Below are 23,416 nucleotides of genomic sequence, written 5' to 3' on the forward strand. Positions count from 1 at the left end.
CTCCCTCCTCAAAATTTTGGCACAGTCTCTGCATTTTAGCAACCATTCAAAAATCCAGATAAGACCAACATCTTCAAATTGTTTCATGATGGTAATATTGACATATTGAATCCGCCCAATCTCGATACGAGTCATTATTTACTTTGCTACATCACTAAATCGCAATGACGAGGGAACATATAATTTTTATTTCAAAGGAAAACAAAAAACATGGCCACTTCCCCTCTAGTTCACTTCTTGGGGTTTTAAGCTCTTGATATAACTGGTCTCACTAGTTGATTAACCCTCGCTGATTGCAGAACTGAGATCAAATAGATCAATGAACCCACCTCAAAGAAAATTTGTTCTGTTCGATCGTCAACTTTTTTTTTTTTTATTTTGGGTTACAAGGAGTGATATAATCACTACAATCGAAGAAAGGAAACACCAGCAGCATCTGCTTCAAGAAGAGAGCCACACGATGAGGAAAAACCAGTAGCACTCTGATACTTCTCAAGGCTGAGTGCATTGAAGAGTCATATCGTTTGATCGACGACACCATAGTGATTGAATCCCCCTCTAGAACAATTCTATCACTTTGAACCTAGATGGATGGGTTTAGCCATCACCTTTAGTTTATTATTCAAGCTTTGGTCCACGAAGGAAGACATTTGCGCCTCACGGGATGGTCCAAGTTAGACTTTCGGAAAAGGTCATCTTACTCAAAACTCCAATTATCTCTTTTCTCTCACTTCACACCTTAGAACACACTCTTCTTATAAAGAGAAACACGCTTTCACATTTTTTTTAACTTGAAATGGCTGAGGAGATGAAACGTTTCTTTTTTAGGGTATTCCTAGGAACCGATCTAGTGAAGACAAGGTGGGGCCTGTAGCTCAAAGGATTAGAGAATGTGGCTGCGAATCATGGTATCGGAGGTTCGAATCTCTATGTAAAAGTAGGATACTCCAAATTAGGGGGTACAGTCAAGTCTCAATATACCCCACCTTGTTTCATGGGTCCGGCCTATGGACCATTTAGGCCAGCCCAGCCCATTTAGGGCTCTGTCAAAGGGTCTCGAAGTAGAAATCTTGGCAATTTTTCCTTTTTTTTTTGTAATGGAAGACCGTTGACCTTTTCCGGATGATGCGACTCGGGGTCTTATATAACCGCATAATTCCCTTACTCTGAGGTGTGGATATTCCCATCTTGGTCCACCTCCCATTGTTTTAAAAATGGATATCATGGCGTTTTTTTTTTTTTATTTCCATATTTTTCAAACTTGGGTTGTTTGACTTCTTACTTAAATATTTTGAAATCCCACGAAATGAATGTGAAAACTTAAAAAGCCGATCAGTTCAATGCAATTGCTAGATTGGTATGAACACGAGATCTTTGTGCAAAAAAAAAAAGTTGGAATAATATATTCTAAATAGTGGGCAATTAAGAAAAAAATTTAAAAAAAGTTCCAAATTTTAAAACTAATATATATATATATATATATATATATATATATATATATATATATATATATATATATATATATATATATATATACTTTTGCTACGCTTTATGTAGCCTATATGGTGCCCTAAAATTGGGGCGTGCAGGAAGCAGGTTCAAGATTTGTCAATTTTTTCAATCATCAATTAATACTGATCTTCTCTCTATTTTTTTTTTCTTTTTCTCCATTTCTTTGAAAAAATAATTAATAGTCTATAATACATGACTAGCTATGACAGTTCCATACATAACGGTTACATAAGCACTATAAATTTATGGTCAGATAATAAACATTATGTGACATCTTGCACCCATATAGCACCCCCAGCCAATGGCTTTGCATTAGCAAAAAACTAATGGTTTGACTTAATTGGATGATCCAAACCAAGCAATGGAAGAAAGTTTCGAACTCTCTATGAGCACATTACACTAGGTATTTTTTTTTTTTAAACTCACCCAAGCTTTTTCAACGTAGCTGATTAACCATGGCCATCATGGCTCATGTAACCATATATCTCAATTAAGACATCCTTTCTATGCTCAAAATGCCATCCACCCAAAACACCCTTGTTCAAGAGTTTGCAGGGTCAACTATTTGTTTTATGGAATGCCTGCTATATATATATATATATATATATATATAGTGAAATAGGTGATTCATATCGTTCTAGCAAGAATATATTTAATAAAATCAGAAAACAACAAATTTCAGAATGCTCTAGGTAGTTCTCCTTCTCCAACCCATAGAGTGACTAACCACATACAAAATCACTCAGTCTATACGTTATTTATGTCTCTGTAAACATGCATGGAGGTGGAGCACCCACTTTTGAGCGACATTCGTCAGATGCTACAGAAGTGCCGAGTTCTTCAGAGGCATGTTTTGCAGGAGGCGAACGATAGGCGAACCAGACTTCTGACTGGGTCGCCTCCTTCGTTGCGCACTACTCTGGAGATCTTTTCTGGACGCAGCAGCCTTTTGTTTTTTTTACTTTGTGTTGTTTACTTGACGCTGATGTAGTTAGCTGTACTTATGTTAGAATAGTGTGAGCAGCTGTTTTCAAAAAAAAAAAAAAACAAACAAACAAACAATCGTGCATGCGGCGCCAAAAACAATCTTCTAGAAGTCCATAAATATACAGGAGGTCATTGGAAAAGCTTATAGTATGCTTTATTCTACTTAGAAAAGTCAAATGAAAAAAAAAAACAAAGGGTCCCCAGGCTCCCTCTCCCCCTTCTTCCAACGCCCGTACTCCTCTCCCTCCTCCTTCCACCACCAAAGCTCCTGTCAAAGTACGAGCACTTCCTCTCCTGTCACCCCTACCCGCCCACCTGAGAAATTGTGACGGTTCTCCAAAGGGCTAGAAGGATCTCAGGGCAAGCATGAGCACGAGCGAGATCACAAGCGCTGGTATGTGCGAGATACAGGAGGTGGAGGAGGAGCCGGGAGCCGCTGAGCCCCGGCAAGCGGTTCCGGCGAGCCCGGGGAAGGCCGTGGATGGCGACGACGTGTACGTGGCAGTGGGGAAGAGTAGTTCAGGCATGGATGCACTCTCATGGGCGTTGAAGTATGTCGCCAAGCCTTCGAGCTTCGTCTATCTTATACACGTCTTCCCTGAGATCCATCATATTCCTACTCCATGTAAGTCTCTCAATCTCTCTCTCGCTCTCTTCTTATCATTTTTTCCTTTTTTTCCTGGAAAATTTACTACAGTCTACTAGCCGTGCAACATGATCAGGTCTATCAATTTTTTCTTTTCTTTTTCTGAAAAATCTTTTTCGATCCAACCGAAGTAATCCGATGGTCTTGCGCTGGTTTAGAATGATCATGGCTCTTCTTTTCTTAAAAAAAATATATATATAGTAATGGAAATCAAAGGGCGTTGGTGGCTTCTATAGCTTGAAAATTTTGAGGGCAATAAATATTTTTCCTAATTCTAGACCTCTCATATGGAGCTAGTAAAGACTCTTGGGTAGCCGTTAATGCATTCAATCCGACCATTGACTGTAGTCTGACACCATTGAATTCGATGCATTCATGGCATCCAAAATTTAAACCACTCTAAGCTCAGAAGAAGATCGCCAAGGATATATGCACAAGATCCTTCTTGTCATAATGAAAAGCTTTATAATTAAGGGAAACCAATAAGAGTTAGAATTTTCCATCCTATTCCTATGCAAATCAATGATATGAACTGGTATACAAGAATATATATCTATTCCTCATAAAGAAAAAAGAAAACAGGGAAATTGGAGACTGGTTGGGATCTCAATAATTGTTCCTTTTTTTTCAGAGGTATTAACTTCCTATATGTGTTTTTATTTTTTGGAGTCGAACCTTAGCAAAAAAAAAAAAAAAGGCTTTGCCACCTATAAGTCTTTGTTTAGGAATTGGTGGGCCTGGGCGACGACTATCTAGGTATCCATGCATTGGTTTCCCCAAAGGGACAAGCAGGCATCTTTGATTCTTAAGAAAAGTTAAGAAGAAAGAAGTCTTCTACATAAAGGTGTTGATATTTGCAATGACTTGCGATCGTGATGGCGTGATTAAGATTTTATATTGTCGTGGTCCCATGATGTTCCAACTCTAATTTAGTGGTCCCGCCGCTGTTGGATCATGCAATAATTACTTTAAAAATTGTGCAGATAGCTGAATGAAATAGCTCTGACTGCTTTGAGATATATGTAAGATGCTATTCAATGGTCGATGTTGTCCAAAAAAAAAAAAAAAAAGAAAAGAGAATCAATCATTCTTTGTTGAGGCATTTTAGGGATGAGATACTAAGGTCGGCCGTAGGGATGTTTTCGGCATGAAGAGGATGGGGAGGAATTTTGCTCATTTTATTTTCAAAGTTTAGAGAAAATGAGCTTTAGATTTATAAGAAACTGAAATTAAAGGAAAGAAGTAAATGATACATAGCTAAGGCTAAAATTGATTAATTTTTTTCTTTTTGCTAAGAAATGAATTTATAAATCATACAGGAGCCAACCCAAGAGAGAGACATCAAATGCAACATTTCATGTGTGATCTTGGGAGAATGCCCCACCTTGTAGGACAATGCCAAGTGTTTCCTTCGGAAAAGAGTGAAAGGATAATTTTTAGCTGAGCGGGACTGACATTATCTGAGGGCAGGACACTGACATTATTTGAGGATGCGTGCTAAGTTAGATACAATATATTTTATAAGTCCTCACCACCTTACCCGCACTCCTGTTTTCCAAATTCCAATTCTTTATGCCTTAGGTGTTAGAACGAATATTTTGATGCCCCCTAAAGTGAAATGGGGCATTGTGGACAGAAATGATTTTGATTTGCAACAAATTGAAGCCTACCACGTTAAGGAGTCCTTTGGTTTTCACAAAAAAATTCTCCAATATTTTTTAAAAAAAATTGATATCTCATTAAGTAATATTTAAAAAATAATATATATACATATATATAGTTGATCATAAAAAAATAACATATTTTATAATAACTTATATTTGATTGTGCATCTATTTTTTTTAAAAAAAAATACAAAATATCTATTATGCCCTTAATAAAATAAAAGACTTTACTCCATTCCATCTAAAAATTTAAGGACATTTTCGGGGGAAAAAATTATCCTAATCTCAGCCAATCGAAATTAGATTTTTTTATATCCTAGATTTTTCTTTTCTATAAAATATTAGAATCTTATTATTATGAAAAAAAATTCTATCTTTTTTTAAAAAAAACTCCAACAAACATTAGGTATTTTTCCATTTTTATGTTGACCACAAATCCTAAACCGGCTACATTTCTTACTTTCAGTGTTTGAATAATAAATTGGTCACACCTTTCATACTCATTGACTTGCTAAAATTTATTGCTTGCCTGGTGATTTCTTCAAATTGCATGAGGTATTATATCTTAGTTGTTGAAAGCTCCCATCTCCGCGAGGAGTGCGGGTTGTGCAAGAATTTAACTGCATCTCATTTCTAATAATTCCCGAAAGGCATCTACCTATACATGTTTGCCCATGAATTTCTCTCCTAGCCTTCTCCTCATAATTAAGTACTATTTTTTATTTGCGTTACATAGGAAAAAAAACAACATTATATACTGATATTCTCTGCGTAGCTAGGAATACACTTGGACTTCAACGCTCAATTCTCATTAGCTAATATTTCTTTTATTTTTTTTAAAATTAGTATTAGCTAGCATTCATGGATGCTTATCTTTATAATATAGTAGGAACATTTCCAAAGCATCAACTCGGTGAAGAGCAGGTGGAGAGCCACATGAACCAAGAGAGGACCAAAAGACAAGAAATGTTACAAAAGTATCTAAACTTGTGCCATAGTTCTAAGGTAATTTTATTGAAAGTATGGACCATAAGTAGCCATGTCAATTTCTTTAAATCCTCGATTCTGATATTCTTGTTTTCACTTTTCAGTAAACCATTGTTCTCTTTCACTTTTAAGAAAGATGAAGACCACCCAAAATAATAATATTATAATTAATCCCTAGAGGTGTTTTACTATCCTAATAAACTAAGGATCAAAGAGCTTTTCTAAATTTCAATGCTTATATTACCGATGCTTAATTTTGCGACGCTTTAAAAAGTATCGGCAATATAAATATCGACGATTATAAGCGTCGGTGTATGTATTAAAAAACGTTGGAAATTATCTTTTTTCTGTAGTGCTATCTTCTAGAAGAGCATAATTTTTTTTATAATTCCTCTTAGCAAATAATTAATAAGCAAGAGAATTAATAATTTATTTTTTAGAAATATGGTAGGAATGCCACAACTAATTAGGTTTGAATCATGGACACATTCTAAACACGATTTCAATAACAGGATTTTAAACATTATAATGCTTTCAGCCACCAACAATTATACTATTAAATTAAATAATGTAAAAAAACCATTATTTTCCATTATGTCCTGTTATGATGCAAATAATGATCATTACTTTTACTTGTTCTTTCTTTTGAATAAAATATATATATTTCAATTTTCAAATATTTATTCTTAAATTACCACCACAAGTTGTTGTACAGCCAACAAATATACTATATTGTCTAGTAAAAATAAAGGAAAAGAAAATATCATTTTTTTTCTTCTATTTTCTGTTATTTTCCATCTTAACGGCATTTTAATAACCAGTATTTCAGTGATCATTTTAATACTAAAAATTTAAAATTTTCCTTTTGAGATAAATAATGGCTATTATAACTATTATAATGGTCAATAATGGATGTTATAACCGTTCCTTCAAACTAGGCTTCTAACACAAGTGGGATGCCAAAAAGCTAATCCAAGGCTGGTTCACAAGATAGTTTAATTCTTGCACCTATAGATGAAAAATGGACATTATCTATGCACCTTTGAGACATCTATCACCAACATGATACAGGACAAAAGTAGATATGATTCATCCTAATTTACATCCACTTGTAATTGTGACCAGATGAACAATATATAAATTAAAATTCTTGTCACATAGTTATTAAGTTATAGATCAGAAGGTGACAATTGAAATTATAAAATAATATGAATTTTCACTTTTTTTCTGGGCAACATAAGCTTTTTGAGGTATGAAAACAAGAGAAAATGCTTGTATATATAATTGTCTTAGTAAAACTTAGAAATTCCTTCTCTTTGTCCTTGAATTCATTTTCTTTTGAATGTGATTGATGTACTGCACTAATTTTGCATATCACATGTATATAAATGCTAGGTGGAGGTAGATACGCTTCTCATTGAGAGTGATCAGACTGCAAAGGCTATTGTTGATCTTATTCCAGTGCTCAACATTACAAGGTTGATCGTGGGTACCACGAAATCTAATTTAAGGTAAATCTTATTACAAACTATCCAAAAATAATTTCTGATGTTATAACCATAATAATTCCTCATTCCCTTTCTATTTGGAAAAGAAGAATGACATACCAGTGGTCCATCTTGTAAAAGAAGAGATATAACATAAGTTCATAATTTTAACATTTCTTTAATCAGTAATAATACAATGAAACATATTACTTGGCTTCTCACAAGCATTTTGTTTTCCCAAAAATAAAAGGGAAGACCTTAACCTAATGTCATTACGATTAAGATTTTTTAAAATGTTCCACAAGTATATTGTCGAACCACTTTGAAATCTTAATCTCAATGATATTAGATCGCAGCCTTTCCATCTATATAGTTGGTGTTCCATTCTCTAATTCTTTCTCCTCTTTCTAATAGAGCTAGCTAGGTGGAATTTAAGCCCCCATTTTATCCTTTTAAAAATATATATATATATTGGTATCGATCTTTATAAAGTATCCATTCCCTATCGGGCCAAGTATTGCCTAATGAATTTAGGTTTCATTTTTGATCGGATCATGTCCGTAATATCATATTAATATATGAAACATTACTTTCCTATATATAGAGAAATATACATTTGAGTGGTGGAGTAGGTGATGAAAAATCAAAAGCTCACTTAATCTACAGCAGTTATACAAGCATCCCTTGTATAACAAGGATGAACAGTGAGTGAGATTGCTCCATGATCACCAAACTGAAGTTTTAGAATACATATAAGCAGATTTAACCAACTTCTTACTATAGAGTAGGTATTTTATTCCAAAGTCAGATTGGATTCTAAATGGAAATAACCCTTTTTGTGAGCAAAACCTAACCCTACTGAGGCCTAATTCATCGTCGCTTGCAACCACTGTCTTTGTTTATGTGTTTATGTGGTTTGAGAGTGAGTCTGATTCTTGATCGAAGCCCGTCTTCTAGGGCAATATATGAGTGTCTTCCATAGCTTAGAAATGTGGGTTGAAGAAACTCTCAATAAAATGTGGTCTGCTTCCAAGCTAGCTTGACAGATATTTTCATCTCACTTAGCTTGGAAGGGAGTAACTATAAGTATTTCTTTGTCTTTTTTTTTTCTTTTTAATGGGATGTCTCTTATGAGACATCAATAAGTTGCTTTAACGCCTGTTTGGATGCTGGAAGATTTTATTGGCCTGATAAGATCTTCTTGCAGGGGGTTTTCATTCAAAATACGTTGGAAATTCTGATAAGAGGAGTCATCCAAGGAGCCGACCAAAACTAATCTCCTTGTCTCAAGGATAATGGAATCCAATGGAGGGAAGCAGTTTAGGTCGCAATGCATGGTGACCTTCATTTTCTTCTTCATGTCAAACACGTCGATGAAATCCAACATCCAAAAGAATTAAAACCCCAGTATGGCCTAAACTTAAGAAAGGGCTAGTGCCAAACATGGGTATTTGTATTAAAAGAAAGTCATAGAATTCTGCCATATATTGTGATCATAAATCTAAATTGTTCCCCAGTCGAGAGATGATTTACTTTATCGACAAATCTTATGATTTGGTCGACTTCCAGCATCTCCCTCACCTCTCCAGCTCCTTCTTCCTCCTATTTCCAAATAAGAAGCTGGTATAATCTGACAAGATATCCCCAACATCCAAATAGATCCTTAATTTTCTAGCAGGTGATCTTTAGGCATTCAAACCACCTTGTAGCTGAAACACAAAGTAAGAAATTAGGTATAGCATAGAAAACAGAACTCAAGATCTGTTATGCGAACCAGGAATTACCCTCATGCATGATGGTTAGGTGGTCTAAAAGGCCTTAATTGCCAGCATGGATTCTGCAATGAGTGGTTTACACCGCAGAGTGCTGTAAAGTACTCAATAGCCGCTATTAGAAGATGCACGACTATCAAACAAGCCAACCCTATGTGCCTACCATATACAGGATATCGGTTAATGACAGTTGTCCATCTCTTGATAGTAGCCATCGAGTACTGCACAGCACTCTTTAGTGCAAACCAAGCATCACAGAGAATCCTGATGCCTTGAATGCCTGTTTCACCCGGCGACCATGAAAAACCTAGTTAGGGTATCCATTAGGTAGTGCAGCATGTACCTAAAGTATTATTCACAGTACTCATGGTGGGAGTTCCTTTCAATTTGTGGGTAGGAGTGATGTTACTTGGTCCACGATGTATAATATAATAACCATATAATAACATCAGGAAAGCTAATCACGTATCGCTGCATGGCGGCTTCACACACTCCCCTGGCCTATCGTTCTCCCACCAGTAACCTAATGTCAAATGCCAACCATATGGTTAGATTTTCAACAAAAAAAATTGAGATACCCATGTCTCCATTTGCAAGTCAATAGATTATCATGTTCAAGATGATACTATTATCGGTTCCGTAGCATATAATAAGTAAATAGGTTATCATACTAAATTCCAAATCTTATTCCATACCAATTTATCTTCCAATAATCGGATCAAGTTAGGACAGTTGAAAACCATTAACATTTTTCATGTACTCAGAAGATGGAGGAGAAACAGCAAAGCAGAACAAATACATAAAAATGCACCTGACTACTGCGAAGTCAAGATCATCTGTGACGGGAGAGAAGTTAAACCTCCTTCTCCGGCAACAGTATCCTCACTAAATCCTGTTACCACAGACGGCAAGAACAAAGATAGCGAGCAGAGTCACAGAAACAAGGATTCAATACTTTGTACTTGCTTTCCAGGAAAATCCACATAGCCAGCTCTCATGTTTCATAAATTGCACCTCTGATGATGTTTACCAGCAAAAAAACTATTGAAATCATTCTTTTGGAACACTGTGATCGTTCGTTTTCATGATGGACTGTAACATAAACTTGATAAAGTGAAATTACCAAAGCATTATATGACACTGTTTACAAAGCTAGTCAGCCTGCCTTCAATAGATTGATAGATCAAAGGTTGTTTTTTTCTTTTTTTTTGTGGAGCAACGTTATTTTTTGTAGCAACTTAACTTAAATGCACATAAATTCCACACTATTCCGTGAAATAGCTCTGCATGAAGATTTGAATGCCCCATTTTTGTGCCTAATGATACTTTCTACCACAAGCACTGTATTGTTGGCTAGCTAGTTGGTTTAGTGAACTGGGAGAGCTATCACTAAATGTTTTGGTAGAAGAGTTAGTCAGCAAGCCTAAAGGCGAGTGCCCTAGAAATCTTTGTGACATTCTACCCTCCGCCCCCCCCCCCCCCCCCCCCCCCCAACAAAAAAAAAAAAAAAGAGGAAGAAAAAGAAGAAGAAATCTTTCTGACAGAACAAGAGTTCCGAGCTATGCGCGCTGTCATCATAGGTGGCAAAAACTTGGTCCATGGAAGATATAAGATGGGTGACGCTAGGTGCAGCTCAGTTGTTTCTGTTCAGACAGCAAAGAGACTGTGTCAAACTCTTGGAATGCACTTAGAACACCATTGAGATGGTGTAGGCCTCCGGCGAAGCGAAGTCCAGATCGATGTGTTCAATCTGGGTCAGTGGGTCGGTTGGTGATCGCCACCACGGAGGCGCAAAGAAGATGTTGAGGAGGATCAGACTTGCTCTTTACCGTATGACCTTTTGTCTTTGGTTTACTAATTTCTTTCTTCCATCACTTAATGAAATCAATAAGACTTGCTTGATACTTTTTTAAAGGAAAGGTATACAGTAGAACAAAAAAAAATTGTGGGGAAAATCAAATTCCTGTTATGATGTATACCTTATAATTAATACATAACCAGAATTCCCAGGGGCCTCCTTTGTCTGTCTCCATTGCGCTCACAGTCACAGGCCACACATCGAGTACTCTGAATTAACAGGGTCTTATTTTACCTCTTGTGTCGCCCCACTGCTTTCATCTCTAAACAAGATAACAGCTCTCCAACAAATATTCCCTCTTACTTTGGCCGCATGCATTGCAAGCACCGAGTTGTATATTGATACAAACTCCTTGGCCTTAGGAACACATCAAGGGTTCTGTCAAGCAGAGTTGTTGCACCTCAGAAAATTGCGTTCACTCGCTCATTAAATGTGTGGAAAAAACGTAGTAAAAGAATTAGCAGTGATTGGATTGAGTATATGGGCGGCAGATCTTTAATTTCCAAAGAAAATACCACTAACCTTTTCAAATATGATGTTACTCCTATGAAAGCAATATATATAAATATCTATGAAAATATCCTCCAATCTCACCTCTACAAAATGGCCTAGATATTTTTGAAATTATAACTTTACCACTAGATTTCTTTTCTAGTAACTCATTAATGCATATACTCAATATTGTGAGTGAACGAATCAAGCCCTATATTTACTTCATCAGGCAAAAGAAACAGGATGCGAAAGGTGCAAATCTATAGGGATTCGCAAAGTTTTAGTTCTTGTCCATACCTGTTCTTGCATTACCTTTGTACCAGACAGCCTCGTGCAGCAAGCAATTAACAAACAGCAGAAGTCTTGCCACCAGCAATATTAGAAGAGTTAACACCACCAAGTAGCAATTTGGAGTTGAATCTGATCCTTTCAAATCCTGCATAATGGCCAGTGAAATATCATAACATCATGAAGAGGGGTAAATCAAGGCAATGCTTGCGCCTATGGAGAAATGAACTGAATGGTGTTACAGCTTAATCTATAACATCAGCTTGTTATCACCTAGAATTAGGATGGAATTTGCTGTCAATGATGAGCTGAATAGCTTCCCCTGCTAGAATTATTCGGCTTATACATGAATCAAGACATGATATGAACAAAAGCTACAGGAAGTTTTACCTGCTTCAGTTTCAATTGCAAGTCATTCCAAGATAATCCAAGCAGGTCTCCATACTCTAAATTACTCCTCGAATATACCAGATATTCCATGCCAAGCTTAAGAACCAACAGGATATAATGACTATATGACCCAAAACACCATTTGATTTCAAACAAATTAATGACAGGAGGGAATTAGCGATGTTTTAAGTTCCAAGGTTTCTGAAATCAATGACACAGAGCAAAGATATTTGAGTAATTAACATATGAAAGATAAAAATATTTCAGCATTCATTAAGGAATACAAATCTGGAAATTGGATTGTCCACTTGGAAACAACAGAAGCAGCGTGACCGAACTCTAACAATCTATATCTGAAATCACCTGCCATCCTGAAATATGAGAAAACTCTACACCTTCCCTTGATACAACAAATTTATCCAGCTTAGGGAAAAACCAGTTAAAAGAAATCAAATTCTAGATAGTTATCAGACCCTTTCTGATTAGCAGCAGAGGCAACCTTTTCACTTGTTGATGCTGGTGGCCGTGGGGACCAGTCAACTTCGACCGGTTTTGGGATCTCTGGAGGGCTTGCACACCGTATCAAGGCCCAGTTCACACCCTCAAAGAATGGGTGCTGTTTGATCTCTGTAGCCCCACGCTTGTATGCGAGCCTATGCTGTGGCTCTTTCACAAGCAGTCCCCTTATCAGGTCTCTTGCAGAGAAGCTCACAATTGGAGACTCTGGGAACCGCAATGGCTGCCCAACAACATTGAAGAGCGTGGCCCTGTTACCTGACCCTTTAAATGGAGTTTTGCCAAACAAAAGCTCATACAAGAAGATGCCAAATGTCCACCAGTCCACGGCGCTCCCATGGCCCTCACCTTTGATGATCTCGGGGGCCAAGTACTCGTGTGTACCAACAAACGACATCGACCGAGCATCCGTAGGCTCTGCTATGAGCTCAGGCAATGGGCTGACCTGGTTTCCAATCTCAGGTTTTGGTTTCCGCTCCTTCTTGGACTTGGAGAAAAGGCGGGGCCCAAAGCATGTGGTAGGGGCCACGCATGAAGGCTGGATGCAGGATGGCTCAATGCAAGCAGGCTGGACACAGTAGACTGGGTTGTTTCTTCGGAAGGACTCAGCGTCGGGGTTTGAGGACTTGATAAGGGTGGGACTAACTGCACATCGGAGAGAGAGGTCAAAGTCGGAGAGCATGATATGCCCATCTTCCCGCACAAGTACATTCTCCGGCTTAAGATCACGGTATATGATGCCAAGCATGTGTAAATACTCCAGTGCAAGGAGGACCTCCGCCACATAGAACCTGCAATTTAAAAAGTAGTAATGAATAATGTGCATGTGACTATTTAATTTTCTTTTTAAAGAAACCAATAATATAACAGGTGATGTTTAGGTAATTATCTCATCTCAAACTGATACTTGGCTTGAAGTTCTTAATCATCTTGAATTTTTGAAGTTCATGCCATCTGAGTTCAGTACATGATTGCTAACAAAGATAGTTGCTTATTAGATGCTGAATGGGGGTTGAAATGTGTATGAAAACAATGGTCCCTGGATTGACTAAATAAACTTCCATTTAGCATTAGCTGGAAGAGTGACTGCACAGTGTAAAGCAAGTGGCTGGTTAGTGGATTACGCTAAAAGGCAATTATTTTACGCACCTAGAACTTTTAGTTGGCCTCTATGATTTTGTTTTAAAGTGTTTCAAACAAAGTCTAGTAATGAGAGTGAAACAATTAAAACGGCTTCAAAAGGTAACAACAGCTTTTGTCTCTTCTTATAATTTATTTAATATATATAACTGTCTCTTCTTGCCCTATACTGAAGGTCTCTGATCTCTTATTTCTTTAAGGTCTTTATCCGGCCTCATTTTAACAAGAGTTTCATTGATGATGATCTTGGTTTCTGCGCAAGAATTTTAAATTTAGGTAATAGTAAAATTATAAAAAGCATCATTCTCATGTACAATGTGTCTAATTTAACAAACTTCTAAAGTGTCCACTCAACCCAGAATCTTTCTCAAGTTCTTGCATCAGCTTTCTTCATCTTTGGGCTAACTGCAATTCAATCTCTAATTGTACCAATTATTGTTGCCATTATCTATTTTCTCGTACTGTCACTTCTTTAAATACAACAAGCAAATAAGCAGATAGTATTATTTTGAACACCTAATACTATTCCATACAGATGCTTCTAGGTGCCTTCACATCCTAAATTTTGAGAGGGGTGCGCCCCACACTTGCACCAAAATCCACTCCCGCCTTGATTCAGGCAGCTAATGAAGAATCATGGTCAAACACTCATGTTGCCAAGCCAGTTAGGCAAGCTCATAGGTTATGGCAGTGATTACACTGCACCACAGCAGAACACAGATGATTAAAAACACTTTCAAGGATATTTTTCAGCTAAAGACCATAGGAACATCTATGAAGGCCCAAGATAATGATAATATTAAGAAAAAAATGTCTCCACTTCGGTCAGCAGACTGAACTTTAAATTAAGGTGCTTGATATTCATTATCTAAACCATGACAACAGGGCGCTATAGTCAAGCCTTGCCTAAGATACCATGGTATTAATATTACATGGGTAACTAAAGACCAACACAAAAAATTCCGGTCTTGCTTGTGAACATACTCTCCAAACATGGTAAACAGGTATACTTCAATTCAACTTTAGGAAGGCTGCAGATGAACATTTTCTGGATTCCACACCACCCAAACGCAGGTCGCTGCCACTTCTGACAGGATACAAACATCCTGAGTCAAGAATATGCCATGTCCTGACTTCAAAATCACTACTACTTTATTTATAGCTAAGGCTAGCAATAATCACAGCAAACTTGCATCATCAGAAACACCTTCAGGCTCATCAATTTCCCATGCTGCACAACATAAAGTATCTGTGAAAAAGAATGATAGTCCGAACATATTAAGGAATTTATCACCAACACGGTTGATAATCACCAACACAACTCGGAGTCCTATCTAAAATAATATAGCAATCAAACATAATGATTGTGTCGGCTATCGCTGACAATGCACAATCTCCATTTATGGAGGCAAGCAAAATCCCTGAATAAGGTAGATCTTTAATTCAACATACACTGCAGAGCCAAATTGCTAAAGGCTCTAGATGTGGATCACCATACACTTCAGAGCCAAATTGTATCCCAACCATTTCCATGATGATTAAAAAAAACCCTAATTGATTCTCTATTTTTCATTCCTCAACATCTCTCCTTCCTTTCAGTTTCAAAACCACAATGTCTGCCACAACATCATAGTGCTCAAAGGGTAAGACTGTCAACTCCCTTGCCATTAAGTTCTAATTATTAAGAACAACTTATCAATTATAACACGCATCCAATCTAGCTCTTCTAGTTTCCACATTTTACATAATTCCTCCCTCAAGGTCTTTCAGCACCTTATGCATGAATTTAATTGACCAATATCAAGGTTGGTACTAATCCTTTACACTGCCATCTCCCATGATCTTTCCATTATGCCATCATTCTCCAAGATGCTTCTTTAACTTCCCAATACAATATCCTCTTTCACCTTGGTTCACAGATCATTACCTACCCTTTCTTCAATGCTATATCATACCCGGAAGTCTATATTTAAGCATCAATATCTATTATAGCATTAAGAGAACCGGAGATGCCGGTGACCCTTCAAATAGTAGCACTATGTTTCTTCTATGAATTAATGAATGATTTCATGTCTGAAATGAGCATTCAAGAACAAGAGTTGAGTGGCAGCTATGTGGTAACCTTAATCTCATCTACGAAAGGAATTGTGTAAGATCCAAAAAGTTATATTTTCAATTTTGAGTTAAATTTTAAGCTTGCTGGATAGATCAGTAACTCCCAGCAATGTTAAATTTTACTAATCATGATGTTGCAATAACGCCCATAAGATTGCCCAATGTAACCTAAATAGAAGGTCTAAGATCGTTTTTTTTTTCAATCTGCTTTCATCTAAACAGGAACATGGAAAAACATGTCCAAAAGCATGTCTAAATGCATGTGCTTGCATTTGAATACCCAAATAATATCCATGGGCATATATAACGAGTAGCATACTGAATAAACAACAAAACTCCACATAGCATCAAAATTGAGTTCAGATCAGGGTTTGTAAATTCAGTTTGGTCTTAGTTGGAAAAAAAATCACTTTCCATTCCAGCAGCTTTGTCAATTTCGGTGGTTTTGGCACTAGTTTTGAGAGTTCTAGCTGAAAAGTTATTAAAAAATAAAATTTAAAAATTATAATACGGGGAGAATAGAATCAAACATTTATGAAGTTCATTATATAGATTGGGGAGTTCTGCATGTAAAATTTGGTTGGTTTCTCAGTAAACAAACAAAAAAAGAGTAAAATGCTAAAAGATCATCCTTAGACTTCAGAATGTAATGGATCATGTTGCTTTTTGGTGGCTTTCTAACATAAGATCAAATAAATACCTACAAGAGTTGAATTCTATCGCAGCCAAATTTATGTCAAAATATTAATATTTGGCTTCTTCGAACTATTGAAATTTCTTATTCTGCTGATCTAACTCGACAAATTCTTGCCCCGCAAGAAGCCGAGAGGCAAACGACTAGGCCTATCGATACTTGATTTTTAGAATCCATAATTCTATAAAAAAAACTGTCAATTTTTTTAAGTTCCAATACTTTAGAATCTTCCCAATAATTATATAATCTGAGCTATGTAAAGAGCCTAAATATTTAACATTTAAACAAACAATGTTATGAATAGAAAATAAGTTATGCTCCTCTCAGAGGAGAGATATCTACTCCTCTTGCGTCCAAATTCAACAATGAGGCATTTAAATCGAAGATCCACACCACGATCATGATCTATACTACCATAACGCGTAAAATACAAAATATCACATGTTTTGGTGGTTTCTAATCTATGCATTATGTGGACATACTAGTGTGCTAAAACATATGATAAAGCATTTAAATTGAGAAGTAAGTTTATTGGTCATGACGTACACATATTAAAACATACATAGATTCGAAATCACTAGATTTTGATGCTTAGATCATAGCAAAACTTGATCTCATATCATTTTAATCTATGATGCACCAAAACATGCAATTTTTAGTTTCTAAGCAGTTTTAGTGGCGTAAATTATTATCAAGGTGTGGATTTTTAATTTGGATGCTGCACTATTGATTTTGAACTCGAGAGGTTTAAATACCCTTTCCTGTCTAAAGGAAAAAATTCCATCGCATATACACATATATACACACACAAAGAGAGTGTGTGTGTATTCTCTCCTCCCGAGAGGAGCAAAATCCATCACACAACACACACTTAATATGGTCCAAATAGTTAGTTTGTGTGACACTCCAAGATTTCTGTATCAGTTGTAGCTAAAACCAAAAAAAAAAAAATTTTGATTTTGGAGTTTCTGCCAAAACTCAAACATTTTCTAAAATTTCATCATAGCTGAAAGAATTATTTAAGATATACTGAATGAGAAACAAACAAGAAGGCAATCCTCTGCAATTTGCATATTTAAATGAGATCTACATTTAACAAGCACACTTCTATGTCAAATAAACAAACTTAATAATATCGAAGAAACATTTCTCCCTTAGATCAACTATCATAAGGTTAAAATTGGTAAACTTTGTAACAAGCAAAATTTGGAAAGATAATGTAATAATGAAGACACTCTGCTGACTTTATCTGATATAGGCATGTAGCACATTTCAGCACCTAGGTATGTTGTATGTCAGGTGATGGAAGTGGTCATCTAGGCAGGCACTCACAAGAAAATGGGGCAAGTTCAATATCCGCATTCATCAGTAAGATAGAAAAAATATTAACAGTTTTATAGAATAAAAGAGCTCGATCTAATTAAAATAATGATGTACCAGAAAAAAGCAGTTTTGCATACTATAAACATATTGTATTGTAGAGTTATAAGTGATTAAGAAAAGGTCAGTGGAAGGTCTGATAGTCATTTATAGATTGATATCAGAAAACAGCCAATTGTATGTATAAGGTCATTTTTTTCATCCCAAACAAAGGTTGAGTCCTCAATGCACATACGAGCAATTTGTCTATAAAACAAAGGATGTAACAGTAAGGCCACATCAGTAATTTAAGAGAACAAATTAATAGTATGAAGTCTTAAAGCTGCTCTAATAGAGGTTAAAGCAAAGAATAACCACTTAATACAGCATGGTCAAAGGAAGCATTGACGAGTAGTGAATCTCAGACTTGCATAAAATTGTTAGAAAATAGGAGGAAACTAGTAAGGCACGAACGAAAGGAGTAAAAAGTTCTAATGTTATTGGTTAAAGATTTAACCCTTAATAGGTTGTGAAGACAGATCTCTGAAAGATGGCATAAGGCTTTCCAGATGGAGGAAACAGAAAAGAAGGTCCTCCCAAGTAATAAGGTTTAACTTCTTCAATGGGATTGCATATATAATCATGAAGTCAATTGAATAATTCTAGAAACTTAAGTGCAAAGTTTACTGATCAAAATTTTGGTTTCATATAACTTTTCGTTAGTGTGATGACATGTTTGATAAAAGCTTTATTTTTGCACTCTACTACTTTTTTACATAATCAATGACTCTCTTTTCAAAAGTGCACAATCACATAATATTGCTGGGGACATTATGAGAAAGTTAAAATGCCAAGTAAACATGCTAACTGAGCTCATCCAAGAGTTCCTTCTAAAAGTAGTAAAGCATGGTCATCCAGGAACTTTACCACTGAAATGGGGTCAACTATTATGCCCATAATTTGAGAATGATTGAGCAACATCTATGACTGGCCCCAATTCCTTCTAAAGGCAACTTTAAGAAAGAAATGGGGTTGTCATGTCAATTGGCTGGCAGGCCAAATCTACCTTATGGTTGCAGTTTAAACCTACCCAAGGGCAACCCTAGTTTTCCTTAGACATGGAAAGAAACTAGATAAAATAGAAGTTGACAATCTTTAATAAAGAGAACTCTGTTGATCTCTTAGACACGGATTTAAGCCATTGAGTCAAACTGGAAAGCAATCAATCTTCAATATGTTTTAAAGATAACTTTACAGCATAATTTTTAATTTGATGGGGGATTTGTAAAGCTCATGTTTGATAACTCGGTTTAGAATGAGTTCTCGTCCATGAATTCCTTCTAATGTTATCTATAAAACACAAAAAAGAATCAAGTCCTGGTCATAGTTGGTGATGATCACGTGCTTTACTATGGCTTGGATTTTTGACACTTCAGACGTGCAAGATCAGATGGAAGTTGCATGGATTAACATTAGTTTGTCACATAGAACCTGATGCCAAGTTTCTGATATCAAATCAGAGAGACTTATCAACAGCTCTTTGACACTCTGACGACCTGCGACCTCTCTACAGGTCGTGAGAAAAGGCATCTCTATTATCAAACTGTACCTGTTGTGATTCAAAATTCCTGAGCAGGGAGCAGATGCTAAGTGAAATTGGAGGGTTAAATGATGGTTACAATGTTGTCAATTCTGTCAGAGCACATTGTTCAGTTTCAACAATTACCTATTCACACAAACTTCATGGTGCTCCCTCCAAACATCCAGCGGTTAAACTACAAACAAAACCATTGCAGCTGCATTTGCAGCCAAAAATGTGTGTGCTCTGGAAATGATTCTAACAGTTTACATGGATAAAAGTAAAAGAATAAAGAAGGTTCCATAGTTAACAAAGATGTTGAAAAATAATCAAATCAATTACTTTGTAGCATTACCCGCATTGACATAGTTTAAGTAAGAAAAAATACTAAATTTCAGTCCTATTTTCAGCACAAGAAAATATCAGGAACCATGTGTATAAACATGTGAGCATGTCTGCTCAAAATATATAATTAAGGACCTTATTGGACCACTTAAATTTTCAACATGGCAAAATTTTGATTTCAATAAAAAGTTGAAGTAGCAGAACTTACTTTGCAGCTTGTTCTGGAAAATATTTCCCAGGTTGCCTCTGTCGAAGGGTGTGTAAATCTCCTCCAGGGCAGAACTCCATCACCAGACATGAGAATTTATCAGTCTCAAAATGGGTGTACAATGTTGGAAGAAATGGATGATCAAGGGACTGCAGTATCTCCCTCTCAGTCTGAGCCCTAAGCAGCTTCTTGCGACTTGCCAGAGATGCCTTGTCCATGACCTTCATTGCAAAATAACTCTTTGTTCCACTTAATTCTGATAGATACACACTACCAATATCACCACAGCCTAGTCTCTTTAGAAGCCGAAAATGGCTCAAACCCAGAGCACCATCTCTAGCTCGCACCATTTGAATCGCTTCCCATCTTGAATCATTTGCCTTGTGAGGCTTTGTGGCACTACTACTCATGCTGCTACATGAGCTCTCATCACTGATATCAGTGCTTGTACTAGCCCTGCACATGCTGCTCTTTCCACTCTCAACAAAGTCAGCTCGGTCACTGATCTTAGCACTTCCGCTGGTCTTTGTGACACTGCTGGTTCCATCACTAACTTTAGCAGAAACAAAGCTATCATTTGCACTGCTCCGCTCTGAGATTTTCTTTTCTTGATCTACATTACCCTCCAAGCCTGTGGTCCCATTCAATTGTGGCAGTTCCTCTGGATCTGCTTGTTGTACTGGTTGTTTCAGACCACCAGAGGAGGGATGCATATCTTTAGATTCTGGAGAAAGGACAGTCTTCTGAGGAACCTTATCTGGTAAAGAGTCAATAGAATCTTTTCGATGGTGATTTGGTTTTTGGTCTGGTGCCTCTGCCGCACTATGTTTTGGTGTGCTCTGACTGACAGATTTTGGCATTCTTCTGGGCGTAGTGGGCTCTGATTTGCTTGGCTTAGAAATCTGCAAAGGTGATGGCTTATGAGAATGTGACTCTACTGTTTGGTTAGCAGGTGTTTTGAGCAGTTGTTCAGAGCAAGTTTGAGGAACAGTTTTTGAAGCCATTGATCTAAATGCTGAACTTGCGCATCTAGCAAGTTAAACCAATCCGTGACATGCTCCATGGTTTCAGAAAAAGCATGCAGCATTCTGCTGAAGAATCAAATGCATTCTTCTCCATCCTCGATAGATCTGCACATGCAGTGCTCCGCCATCAGATAAAGTTTGTAGCACTATGAATGGTGCAGGAAAGAAGACAGAACTTGCAACTAACATCCGAGTAGCAAAGAAAGGAAAGCATACATAAGCAAAATATGGATTGAAAAAATATCCCAAAAGATGAAGAAAACAGAAGCTGGAAGTTCAAAACATGCCCACCTCCCATTCCAATAAAAAACCTAACTCCTCAGGATAACCATGTTGATCCATCCATCAAGATCCAAAATGAAAGGAAGATGGATTCACTCACTTAATAACTTCACCATAATCCAAAAGGATGAATATCTATGTAGCAAAAGGTGTTATACAATTCAGAGCCACTTAGCAGTATAAGATCTCAAGAAGAAAAGAAACACATGTATTCCGACAATGCATCACCAAAGACAGATCCATACAGTTGAGAGGAATACCACAAGGCATCGACCTAAATCGGCTAAATAAAAAGCTCATAAAGCGCACGTCAAGATTCAGTCTTTCCACAGCAAAGAGGAAGGTGGACCCTAAACTAGCTTAAAATAAAAAACTTTCTCTCCCACAAAGAGCTAGATGCAGCCTGGATTAGAGCATCCACACCTTTATAAAATGCTTTTTCCAGGAACCCCCAAAAACCCCAATAATGAAAAAGATGAGAAAAATGCGAAAACTATGAATCAAGGACCAGGGATCATGCAACCCACATCAAAATCCAGTCTTTCTCCACCGAAAGCTAATAAAAACCAAAATAGCACCTAAGAAAGGACCTTTCAGCAAAAACAAACAGAAAGAGGGAATATCTAGAGATTCATGCAAGCCCTGATGGAATGTTACTCCCTTGAAATCCCCCCAATCCCCACCTCCACACCATCAATAGAGATCTAAAAGGCAGATCCAAACCCTAATACAGATCCAACTCTGACAAAGGAAAAACGAATAGAAAATAGCAGTAGTAAATGAAGATGTAAAAAAATACCAAATAGAAGTGAGATAAGGGGAGGCCAAAGGCATCTACCTTGTCCTCAAAGATCACAACTTTAGGGCTTTTTAGTTTGACAGACAGGAGGAAGTTCTGGCTGCAGGCCTCCCTCCTCCCAGTCTCCACAAAGAAGAGAATAAGGGAAAAGGAGAAGAGCTAAACAAAAATAAAGAGGGAGGAAAAAAATAATAATAAAGGGGGAAGTTTTAGAAAGGTGTTGGGCCTGCAAGTTGTGGGTGCTCAATCTGGTTATAGGTTATGTAAAGAAGAGAATAGAGTGGGGGGGTCAAAGGTAAAGCTAAAGCCAAAGCTAAAGCTTTTCTCCTTCAATTATTCCATTATTTTTCTTTTGTCCACAACCCAAAAAGCCCACTCTCACTTGTCTCAATGCCTTTCAAATTTACCCCCCTCAATCCCCAATATCTAGGTGCACTTCCCCACAGCCCCACATCCCCCCTCCCTTTGGAACTGAGGCTCTTTCTAAATGACACAAATGCCCTCCTTCTCACCTTTCCCCCCCTCTCATGGGGTGGTTCTATATACACCCCCCCTATTGCTCAGGACACCCCCCAAAAATTAAAAAAAAATTAAATACTCTCTACACCCCCCCATTTGCTAAGGACACCCCTAAAAAATTAAAAATTCCTAAATTACCCCCCACCCTCCCCACCCCCTCACCTAAATTGCTCTCTACACCCCCCAAACCCCCCCCACCCCGCTCTTTCCCTCCAAAACACCTCGCCAACGCCCAAAACCCCCCCGTTCCCCCTTCTCCCTCTCGTCGCCGGCATTCTCCCGATCTCCGACCACCTCGCCGGCTTCTCCCGGAACCACCTCGCCGGCTTCTCCCGAAATTTTTTTTTTCACGGTTCGTGCTCCGTTCGGCACTGGATCGCCGAACAAAAGGCTTCTGTTCGGCTGAACAGTGCCGGACAGAAGCCTTCTGTTCGGCACTGTGCAGCCGAACAGATCTGTTCGGTTGAGGGTTGCCGAACAGAAGGCTTCTGTTCGGCACTGTTCAGCCGAACAGAAGCCTTTTGTTCTCGGCGATCCAGTGCCGAACGGAGCACGAACCGTGAAAAAAAAAATTTCGAAACAAGGTGGAACACGTACCTTTGCGGCCGATTCTTCGTCCCAAATCACTAGTTGCTTGTCCATGCTTCGAATGGGGCTTAAATCTCCTTCAAAGATCGCCTAAACGATGTAAATGGATCGAGGGGTTTAAGGGGGGTTTGAGGGGTGTTTTTTTTTTTTTCTTTTCAAAACGA

At 37.4% G+C, this 23,416-nt stretch overlaps 2 protein-coding genes across 6 annotated transcripts; one reads left to right on the plus strand and one right to left on the minus strand.

The window, feature by feature from the left end:
• Window positions 1-1,727: 1,727 nt before the first annotated feature.
• On the plus strand, window positions 1,728-10,509 carry LOC120111945 (Adenine nucleotide alpha hydrolases-like superfamily protein). Of its 4 annotated transcripts, XR_016399166.1 has the most exons (5): window positions 1,730-3,124; window positions 5,696-5,814; window positions 7,192-7,307; window positions 8,491-8,620; window positions 9,820-9,957. XR_016399166.1 is itself a non-coding variant. In XM_088715591.2 (4 exons), the coding sequence occupies exons 1-4, from the start codon at window positions 2,866-2,868 to the stop codon at window positions 10,040-10,042; spliced, it is 714 nt and encodes a 237-aa protein (XP_088571717.2). In that variant the 5' UTR covers window positions 1,728-2,865; the 3' UTR covers window positions 10,043-10,509. The 4 variants fall into 4 exon arrangements, 3 of the variants coding, with proteins under 3 accessions (XP_088571717.2, XP_038986319.3, XP_089784915.1); XM_088715591.2 differs by lacking the exon at window positions 8,491-8,620 and having other exon boundaries at window positions 1,728-3,124; window positions 9,823-10,509; XM_039130391.3 differs by lacking the exon at window positions 8,491-8,620 and having other exon boundaries at window positions 1,728-3,124; window positions 9,820-10,508.
• A 1,803-nt stretch (window positions 10,510-12,312) lies between these two features.
• On the minus strand, window positions 12,313-22,659 carry LOC103716465 (serine/threonine-protein kinase D6PK-like). 2 transcript variants are annotated; one of them, XM_008804473.6, is made up of 3 exons: window positions 22,185-22,659; window positions 20,040-21,169; window positions 12,313-13,390 (listed from the first exon to the last, which is right to left on the minus strand). In XM_008804473.6, exons 2-3 carry the CDS (start codon window positions 21,041-21,043, stop codon window positions 12,523-12,525), a joined length of 1,872 nt encoding a protein of 623 aa, XP_008802695.1. In that variant the 5' UTR covers window positions 21,044-21,169; window positions 22,185-22,659; the 3' UTR covers window positions 12,313-12,522. The 2 variants fall into 2 exon arrangements, with proteins under 2 accessions (XP_008802695.1, XP_089784916.1); XM_089928790.1 differs by having other exon boundaries at window positions 21,356-22,544.
• Window positions 22,660-23,416: the final 757 nt, after the last annotated feature.

This window comes from Phoenix dactylifera, chromosome 2, assembly GCF_051530095.1.
Source record: "Phoenix dactylifera cultivar Ajwa chromosome 2, Ajwa_hap1_PhDact_Kaust_v1.1, whole genome shotgun sequence".
Lineage (NCBI taxonomy): Eukaryota > Viridiplantae > Streptophyta > Magnoliopsida > Arecales > Arecaceae > Phoenix > Phoenix dactylifera.

What these genes read in the sequence shown, in the direction of transcription:
- LOC120111945 (XM_039130391.3), top strand. Translation starts at nt 2,866, where the DNA reads ATGAGCACGAGCGAGATCACAAGCGCTGGTATGTGCGAGATACAGGAG. An exon ending in CCATCATATTCCTACTCCAT is followed by an intron (nt 3,125 to 5,695) that starts GTAAGTCTCTCA and finishes TTTATAATATAG; the next exon opens with TAGGAACATTTCCAAAGCAT. An exon ending in ACCACGAAATCTAATTTAAG is followed by an intron (nt 7,308 to 9,819) that starts GTAAATCTTATT and finishes TCATGTACTCAG; the next exon opens with AAGATGGAGGAGAAACAGCA.
- LOC103716465 (XM_008804473.6), bottom strand. Translation starts at nt 21,043, where the DNA reads ATGGCTTCAAAAACTGTTCCTCAAACTTGCTCTGAACAACTGCTCAAA. An exon ending in TTTCCAGAACAAGCTGCAAA is followed by an intron (nt 13,391 to 20,039) that starts GTAAGTTCTGCT and finishes TTTAAATTGCAG; the next exon opens with GTTCTATGTGGCGGAGGTCC.